Source organism: Macrobrachium rosenbergii, chromosome 6 (assembly GCF_040412425.1).
Source record: "Macrobrachium rosenbergii isolate ZJJX-2024 chromosome 6, ASM4041242v1, whole genome shotgun sequence".
Taxonomy (NCBI): Eukaryota; Metazoa; Arthropoda; class Malacostraca; order Decapoda; family Palaemonidae; genus Macrobrachium; species Macrobrachium rosenbergii.
This window is the reverse complement of record NC_089746.1, coordinates 4329888-4339887: the sequence shown is the minus strand read 5'-3', so window position 1 is coordinate 4339887 and position 10000 is coordinate 4329888. Positions and strand designations below refer to the sequence as shown.

The 10000-nt window shown below is 38.9% G+C and overlaps 1 protein-coding gene across 2 annotated transcripts in view; it reads left to right on the top strand.

The window, feature by feature from the left end:
- Positions 1–10000, top strand: part of LOC136839120 (dorsal root ganglia homeobox protein-like) — a 179680-nt gene that overhangs the window by 142266 nt on the left and 27414 nt on the right. For both annotated transcript variants that reach the window (XM_067104782.1, XM_067104781.1), the window contains exons 4-5: positions 2351–2452; positions 9252–9362. In XM_067104782.1, coding sequence (XP_066960883.1) covers positions 2351–2452; positions 9252–9362 — 213 coding nt within the window. The remainder of the gene's footprint in view (positions 1–2350; positions 2453–9251; positions 9363–10000) is intronic.

Here is a 10000-nt window from a genome sequence, read left to right as displayed (position 1 = left end):
TAGTCGTAGATAACGGCCCCCGAACTTTGCTGGGAAAGATCCGTTATTCAACATTAGTCAGCTCTTCTGCAGTGGTAGCACAATCAACTGTCTTTTATAATCAAGAAGAAGACAAGTTTGGTTAAGGTAAATCTGAAAATTCAGTCTCCAATAGGATTCACAGAGCGTAATTCCTCTTCATTTGGTTTTTAACGCCTTTTCCTATGGTACTGTAAATGTTGATGTTATGGTAAATGGTATTATTTTTTCTAACATTTCATTGATTTCTAACACAGTGTTGAAAAATCCCCCTTTTTCTTCTTGATAGAAATTTCTACAACTTTTCCTAACAGCGTTGTCACTAGGAGTTGACGGATACCATCTAACGCCGTCGTAACTGCACTAAAGTTGTTACATTGTTGGAAGTCTTGATTTTAATAGGTAGACATAACCACATTCAAATACGGTAACACATCGAACCCTTTTCATTTGCGTGGTGCATGCACAAGTGCAAAACTTAGCACCTTATACAGGAGAGGGAGGTGCTCCGTTCGGAGATGAAACTAAGGACCTCTCTCCGATGGAATTCGGATGCGAAATCCGAAAGTTCCTTCTGGCTCTTGATGCTAATCAAGACGCCATGGAAAGGACAACGGATTTGCAGTGTTTGAAAAACTTCTCCTCCACTTTCAAAACAATTATTAGGAAGTTGACTCTAAGAGCGAAGACAAATACGCTCCACCCTCCTGCCACTTAAGCTGCCTTGTATGGAACCAACAGGGCGCTTAGGTTAACAGGCAACGAAAATTTCACGGAACACCTCTTCAGAAGAAGGCAGGGGCGCAGTGGTAGATTCATATACCCTAAAGGAATTTCGCACTTGATAGTCTTCGCCGCCCAGAATATTGCTCTGGATTATATGGTACCGAGAATCGATTGTAAATTTAACTTCCTTATGCACGGTCATGTTTTCTCGGGATATGAACGTTAGAAATGGACGGAGAATGAGAGGGGAGGGTAGACCTTTCCATTTTTTTTTTTTTTTGTTCAACTGTCAAAGGCATTTATATCAAGACAATTACATTTAGGAAGATACAGCCCATTTTAAGCCACGTGTTTCGATCACACTAAATAAAATATTTAATTTACAGATGCATATGCATAAACAGCTAGTTAAAGTTTTCGATAAATAAATAAATAATCTCATACATCATACTAGATATATATATATATATATATATATATATATATATATATATATATATATATATATATATATATATATGTTTATGTGCGTGTATTAACGAATAGAAATAGCAAATTTTCTGTATGAAAGCCTAATTCCTCAGGGCATACTGTACAAGAGCTTTTGCTGGAGAAGATCTGAGGGACTTATAAGAGAGAACTTCTGAGAAGAATTTCGAATTATTAGTTTAAGCTTAACTACTGGTAATTACACCAAAGTGCTTTTATAGGTAAAATAGGAAGACGAAAATTTCTGTAGCCTTTAAGACAATATCTGTGCAATCTCGTCTTATTACTGAGCAAGGGCATCCTGTAAGGGAACTGACGATGTATTTTAAAATCTAGTTTATTTACAGTGTATATCGACTGGACTTACCACCCCTCTACAGTATATATATCAAGCATTTCTATTTGGTGTCACAAGAGAGTGAAAAAAAAGAAGGCAGAGCCCGAATTTCTTCACAGTTCATTACAAACATTTTGGAAATCCGTATTCGGTAAAATTGATCTACGAAAATGAACGTGAAATGAGACAACATAGCGCTGAATATCATCGCTGACTATCGTGAGCCCATAAGCACTCTTATTACCTAAGATGCAATGTTTATCTATGTGAGAGTTAGCCTTCGCTTTTCCATTCCTCTCGATGAATTTTAGGTCAAATTTCTACTGTTGTTTTCATTACTGCCGGTATTTTTCAACTTGCCTATTACGGGATTGCCATATCGGAAAGTTCGTAAAAAAAAGTATATCTTAGTTTAACCAGACTACTGAGCTGAGCGCTCCTAGGGCTGGCCCGAAGGATTAGATTTATTTTACGTGGCTAAGAACCAACTGGTTACCTAGCAACGGGACCTACAGCTTATTGTGGAATCCGAACCACATTATGACGAGAAATGAAGTTCTATCACCAGAAATAAATTCCTCTAATTCTTCATTGGCCGGTCGGAGAGTCGAACGCTAGGCCAACAGCGTGCTAGCCGAGAGCTCTACCCACCCATCCAATGAAGAACTTCAAAATAACATAATCTATCAAATGGGGAGAAAAGTCATTCAAATGGCACGTCGAAAACTCACCCGGTTTTCCCATGATTCTGTTTCAGTCCTGTTTTCCTTCCTTTTGCAGCTGGAGGAGCTGGAGAACGCTTTCGCGCAGACCCATTACCCAGACGTCTTCACGCGAGAGGAACTGGCGATGAAGATCAATCTAACGGAGGCCAGAGTACAGGTACGTGTTGATTTGATTTATCTGTGTATCATTTATATCTGTATATCTGTTTGAGTGTGTATGTTTCGGGATGAACACTTCAATGGAAAGAATGAGCCTTCAGGATAAATGATCTTTTTCATGCCATAGTTGCAGAATTTCGATATTTAACAGACATTGGAAGCGAAGGTGAAGGAGATATCAGTTAGTGAGAAAACTCTCACTGGACATGAGTAGATTTTCGATGGCAATTAAGATAACATACTACGAAGGATATTCTTAGAGCGCTGAAGTGGTTGTGATTATCGCGTCTTCATTGCTTTCTTTGTTTGGCTGCAATTAGCTGAGAATGGATCAGTATAAAACTATTTGTCTGCAGAGTTAGGAAGTTGTTCGATTTCCACATTAATGAGAGGGCTTATGTTGTGCGTCCACTCTTCCTCTTGTGGAAGCGGAGACGGAAAATGGTGTCAGTTCTCGTTCGTTTTCATAAGAAAGTCATCAGAGGGAACAAAATAATATCAACGGTGTCTTTCCCCACGCTCGTTTTACGAGGCAAATGGCTAAATTCTATGCCACTCAACATCTAGCAAGCTTTTGTTCCTGTTGTTACAGTGCTTTAGTCTTTTGACAGAGCTCATTACTTCTGAGAAAAAGCTGATGTTTCATGCCACGACCTCAGTCTTCTCTATAATCTGTGCTTAAATATCTAGAGCTTTTATCACCTTATGTCTGATACAACGCAATGAGGTCTCTTAATCAAAAGGGGGACCAAGAATGAATTACACCTCAAAATTGGCACCGGAATTTTGGAAGAAAATATAACTGGGAGATTTCTTAGTGAAAAGATAGCGCTGGGAAATTTTCAGCCGAAAACACAATCACATTGCGGCTTTTGAGTAGATTGCAAAATCTCATTTTTGGATTTGTGTCTGATTCACAAACTTCATAACGAACTTTAGTGTTGTGTGTCAAAGCTATTCATGATTCACGAAACATCTTTTAGATTAACGTGACAGAAACAATCGCTATGGAATATCACTGAGCCGTAACGCAAGTTAAAATGGGTCCAGAAAGCTATAAAGAAAATGTTTTCAGAGATTAATTATTATACCCCTTGAATTGACCTCCTCGGAGCTGTTGCACAAACGACTGTACATTCTTTAGCAACTGAAATCTACTGCGACTTTGTTAGGTTGATACAGAGTTGCTTTCGTTACCCCGTGCTTCGCGAGAGTTTTAATGAATAAAACATCAGGAATTGAAGGCGCTTTATTTGAAAGTCATGAATACTTACTTCACTGAATGTTATGTAAACAAAGAGCGCTATTCAGTCTAGCTTGCTTTTACATCCCTAAATTCTATGATATAGACAAGATCTCCGTATTATAGTTATTATCTCCGCAATAAGCATGAGCGTTATGTAAGAGGTGACCCTAATAAATTCTATGACTATCACAATTTTGCGATAGCTATTAACGCTGTAGCAGTCGAGAACTCTATGGCACTTTTGCCGGTAAGGCATCTGAGAATTTCTAGGATTCATGTAAGGTAAAACGGCACCGCAGGAGTTATGAAATTTAATCTCAGAATGGGATGATGAATAATTTGTGGTTGGTGCGAAAAAACTAAAAATAACACTAACAAACACGAACACACTCATATATATATATATATATATATATATATATATATATATATATATATATATATATATATATATATATATATATATATATATATATGCATATATATATATATATATATATATATATATATATATATATTATATGCATATGTATGTATATGTATAGATATATATATATATATATATATATATATATATATATATATATATATATATATATATATATATATATATATATATACATACACACACACACAATATGTATGCATGCATGTACATTGGAACCCGAGGGCATACCATACGTAGGTGGAAGCAAGGGGAGAGAAGCCGAAATACTGAGCGGCTATATGTGGCCTGTCATTATGCACAGAGCCGGAATTTCCTGACATTTTCCAGAAGTGGGATCACTTTTCCAATGGACATCAAAGCGTCGGGATTTTTCCGGGAAAGAAATTTTCCACTTCTCTAGACGCGGCATCATAAGATTCCCAATCCAATTAAAGCGGGGCCAAAATGCCTTTCCCTCAAATTTTCACTTCATTTCTTTGAGGTAATATCCAAATTAGCTCCTCAAATGAAATTCTCAATTAGATATATTACCTTCTTTATGCAAACTAGAAGAATTGGCTTTGGGCTGGGTGGGAGACTCGGCGGGGGTCCAGGGCCCCCGTCACGTGAGGCTGGGGATGCCAGAAGAGTCGAGGGCTTCCTAAAGGTTGCAGGATTACCACTGAAGAATCGCTCTTATGCTCCTCCTCCATAGATGTCATACCGACCGAAATTCCTTTCGGTTTGTGCGCCCTTCTCGTGCGTGAGACTTAGACTTATTATGTTCGAAGAGAAGTTCCTTTTGTTTTTTTATTCTTCACTTTTATTATTTTAGTGAGAAGAAAAGTGTAAAATGTTCCATCTCTTTCGGTTTCATCAGTGATCCTGTAACAAACTTAGAATATTTCCTAGTTTTATGAGGCAGCTATGCATTTACACGCAGCCAGAATGATCGCACTGTTACAAAAACATTTCCACGTACTAAATTTGAAGCGCATGTTATCCTCATGAAGGCATTTAGCTCAATTCGCCATTATTTGATCAATCTCTGTCTCTGTCTGTCTGACTGTCTTTTTGTCTCTTAGCTGAAAGAATGATCACTTGTAATTTATTCTTCGTTAGGTCAAAGTATTATCCAGAGGAGACGGAGCGAGACCGAACGAACCTAAGATTCGGTCAGTGGAGAGAGAGAGAGAGAGAGAGAGAGAGAGAGAGAGAGAGAGAGAGAGAGAGAGAGAGAGAGAGAGAGAGAGAGAGAAACAATGAGCAGGTGAGGGAAGGAAGGCAATCAAAAACAGAGAGGAAAGCGAAGAAAGAGCGAATAGCATTAATAGGAATGACACGAATCCAGCAGAAGAACTGAAGAATAGTATTGACTGAGATATTCAAATGAGGCGAGAAATGTGATTAGAGGGTGAAAGTGGCACCCCTCCTGCGCCAGTGGCCTCCCCTCCCCGCCCTCTCCTCTAATAGAAAAATTAATGGATTTTGTTACGAGCGCATTATGTGGATAAAAACGTCGAAATTCCCTCTTGCCTTTGGCTTCGAGACTAACCCCAAGAGGAGAGACAGAGAAGAAAACTCCCCTCTGTTTTTCCCCTTTGTGGCCAATTTTTGCTTCCTCTTTTCCTACTTCTCTCGTTTTTACGTTTTTTCTTTCTCCTCTTCGATTTGGGTATTTTTATTGCTTTTTCTCTTGTATGCAGGCATTTCCTTATCACGGCGGTCCATGCAAAAACATCACTTTGTTCACTCAGGAGCAGCCTAACAATGATATTTATTTATTTATTGTAAGTGAATATGAGGGGACAGGGTCTCATTGTTAATTCATGTTCCTCTTCACATGGCTACTATAATGCCTACCTTTTTTATCTGTCTCCGAGCGAATATTTTAAAATTGTGTATATGTATATGTATTAATATTTCATATATATACAGAGAGAGAGAGAGAGAGAGAGAGAGAGAGAGAATTAATATTTTGTCGAAATAAAACACGATAAAAAAGGCCTCTAGTATATACCTACCACTACAAGAATGTTATTCTTTACTGAATAGTGCTGAGAGAGAGAGAGAGAGAGAGAGAGAGAGAGAGAGAGAGAGAGAGAGAGAGAGAGAGAGAGAGAGAGAGAGAGTTTGCTCTCTGTACTTCATAAATCCCCGCTTTGCAGAACATCACTGCTACAGGGATATACCTCTGTCTGTTTGTCTGTCTGTCTTTTGGTCTGTCTCCCTCTCTCTCTCTCTCTCTCTCTCTCACACACACACACACACACACACGCACACTCGTGAGCGCTTGAAAAAAGAATAAACAAACGAAGGCGGAAAGCCCCTGGTCAGCTCAGCGGCCCCTCCCGATAAGACCTTGAGTGACAGTTCGGATCAAATTAGTAATCCCTTTCGCTCATAAACGATAACGATAGGAACTCGTCGCTGGAACGCGCCATCGCTTCTTTCGCTGTTTGCCAAGAGTTTCTTCTTGCGTGAGAAGTGCGCCTGCAGACCGTTATTGCATCTGTTCCTTCCTTTTGCAAGACATTCGGTTAGCGTGGAAGTTTTAAGCTTTTTATTTCGAGTTTCTGTAACATTGGCCAGTTTTGAAGAGGGAATTGTCGCCCAAGAAAAAATGTTAATATCTGTTTTAAGAACCTGCAAACACGTTATACCATCCAGTGTGAAGGGAGACAAAAATGAGGTGGTTTATACAGAGAGAGAGAGAGAGAGAGAGAGAGAGAGAGAGAGAGAGAGAGAGAGAGAGAGAGCATCGCCATTTCGATGAGAGGAGTGAGGAATTATTTCTCAAGCTACGAACAGAAAAGACCTGATAACTCGAGAGACGTAGATAAAATCGAGATGAAGCAAAAGGATCTGGATCGCGAAGATCATCCACCCGGCGGTTGAGGACCGAGGGCCGAGAGGGGGAGGGGGTCCAAAAGGGGACGTGTGGTGGGGGGTGTGGAAGGGGTACTTTTCTTTCCACTCCTGAAGTTGAAGGGGAGCGATGGGGAGAAGGGAGGGGATGAAGAGGAAGAGGAATAGGAGGAGGATGAGGAAGCGAAGGATGAAGGAGGAGGAAGAGGAGGAGGAGGAGGAGGAGGAGGAGGAGGAGGAGGAGGATGAGGCGGAGGGAGCAGGAACGAGTCGAGTGACGTGGAGGAGAAGGCAGGCAAAACTAACTTCAATTAATTTAGAGTCCGACTCTCATCCCAACTCTTATTTTGCCGGGACTTGTAAAATAGATTATGATGCATTACAATAATTGGTTTTCTTATTTCCATCTCTAATTGACATATCGAATTCGGGGACTAATTAGGCTCGGGAAAAGTGGAGGCAAAATAAGTTTCATTGCGACTCGAAGGGTTCGGTTCAGAGGAGAGCGCTGGGCTGCGAGGGGAGACACACACCGAGGGGAAAATAGGAGGAGGAGGAGGAGGAGGAGGGGGGGGGAGGAGGAGGTGAAGGAGGAAGAAGAGTGGGGCAACGAATATGGAGAAGAGGGAAACCGATAAAAGGAAGGAAGAAGCCGAGAAGTAAATAGATATTCTACGCATGGAAAACAGATGGAAACGGAAATTCTGTTGTCGATGAAGAACAGACGGACTCATTTGAGGAGGTGGTTCCAGAAGGTGAAGAGCTTCTGTTTGCCTACCAGTTCAGGTCACAAGATTTGAGGATGCAAGCGTTATAAACACAACCCCATCTACGTATTGCTAACTTACAAAGGAGGAGGTAGCAAGCCTTTGTTGCACATTTCTTCTTATTTTGATGTTTGGAATAGAGAAAAAATCAAGTCTGAGGGTCAACCACTTTTCTAAATTATTATCAAGAGGCAGAAAATAACCTCGAGGGTCAAATTCGATGCTTTGATCACCATCCTTCAAGGGGAAAACTCATAAATATAGTACTCAAATTCCATATATACACCATTTGATGATATATATATTAAAAATATATATATATATATATATATATATATATATATATATATATATATATATATATATATATATATATATATATATATATATGTGTGTGTGTGTGTGTGTGTGTATGTATGTATTTATGTGTACATGTTTATGCATATTTTTTTATATATATATATATATATATATATATATATATATATATATATATATATATATATATATATATATATATATATGTTTCTGTGTAAGTGCATGTCGATTTCCTTCTACTCCTAACGGAGAAACATCTCCACTATTGTCTATGGACAAACAGGACGACAGAGGTACACAGCATACGCTACTGTCTGTTTGTAAATATCAACAAAGAATTTGGGTCCTGGTGTCATTGGCATTGGTTGTTTAGTATTGTCGACTATGCAAAGGAACTTTTGACTTAGTACCACTGGAATGAGAAATTCTGGCACTCTCATAAGTAAATTACAGATAAATTAGTAGTATGTATCTTCGGAGTTGACTGATAACACTGTAACCCTAACAGTTGTTGAGGAGCGCGAACAGCCAATTACGATTAGCTACAGTGATATCGACTGCAGATATTCACCGTCAGCTCACCAAAAAGTAATAATAATAATAATAATAATAAATTAACAAAAAAACCAGATTATTGTCTAGTTTTAGTTTTGGTTCGGCCTGTAAGAAAGGAAAAAATTGCAGTGAATGTTGGTCAGTTTATTATACAGATGGCAGAAAGCAGAACTGTTCAAAGAGTGTTGCTTGTGGGATGAAATCCAATGCTTGACTTTTATTGTGTTTATTCGGTTATAATCACAGACACTGTCTCTTATCAAATGTTGATCCATTCAACAAAAGCGCGATTGTGTGTGTAAGTCTGCATGTTTGTGTCTGCTCCCATGCTTGTAACTACTTTAATTTTTCACTTACGTATGTAAATATGTAGTGTATATATGATATTGTTTAAGTGTGTCCGCAGTTATATATAGCATTTATGTATGAAACATATGTTCAGTTGATGTTTTCTAGTCATAGAAATTAGGCTAAGTAAGTTACCATCAGACTTAGGAGCTGTGTCAACCCAATTATTTTTTATTGCCCTGACACCGAATGAGTAACTCCGGGTGCATTTTTAATGAGACACTCATGAAGGCATAAAGCAATCACGTTCAATCGATGTTTGTTTCAGGTGTGGTTCCAGAACAGACGGGCCAAGTGGAGGAAGAGCGAGCGCCTGAAGGAGGACCAGCGCAAGAGGGAGGTGGTCGAGGGGGACCCCAATTCCAACACTCAGTCTCAGGTTGGCCTCTTTTCGCTCTCTGCTTTTTTCTAGGATATCGCAGATTTTGTTATAGTTGGAATATTCCTGTTTAGCTGGTCCGCTGGTATAGTGGTTAGTGTCGTGGCATGCCACTCAGATGTCGCGGGTTCGCATCTCCTTAGGGCTATGAAAAATCGCTGGTCCTGGATCATGATCAGTTACTGCTGCAGTGTGGGGTCTGCGGTGGGAGGTTGAAACCAACATTCTTTGATAGCTTGAATTTCAAGTCAATGGCCCCTGTTTGCTTGTTCCATGTGAATATGTTTCATCTACTGAAATAATAATAGTAATTAAGGGATTATTCTCAGTAACCAACAATGTTTTGATATAAAGAACAACGCTCCGAGCAGGCTAAATTTCCTTATTGAATGTACAGAAATCCTTCGAAAAATTCACACTTGACAGAAATGACGTGAACAATAAATATGAGTTTATATTACAATATGTTAATCAGTTGTACAATTTAAAAAAAATATGCAAATAGTTGTTTGAATATGTTTTAAAACAAAAATATTTACTTCATATCGAAATTTTCTGATAAAATTGGGAATCTCACTAACGTAACCAGCAGCTTTGATTATTATCGAAAATCAAACTTTTATGCCATGCTGCGGGTA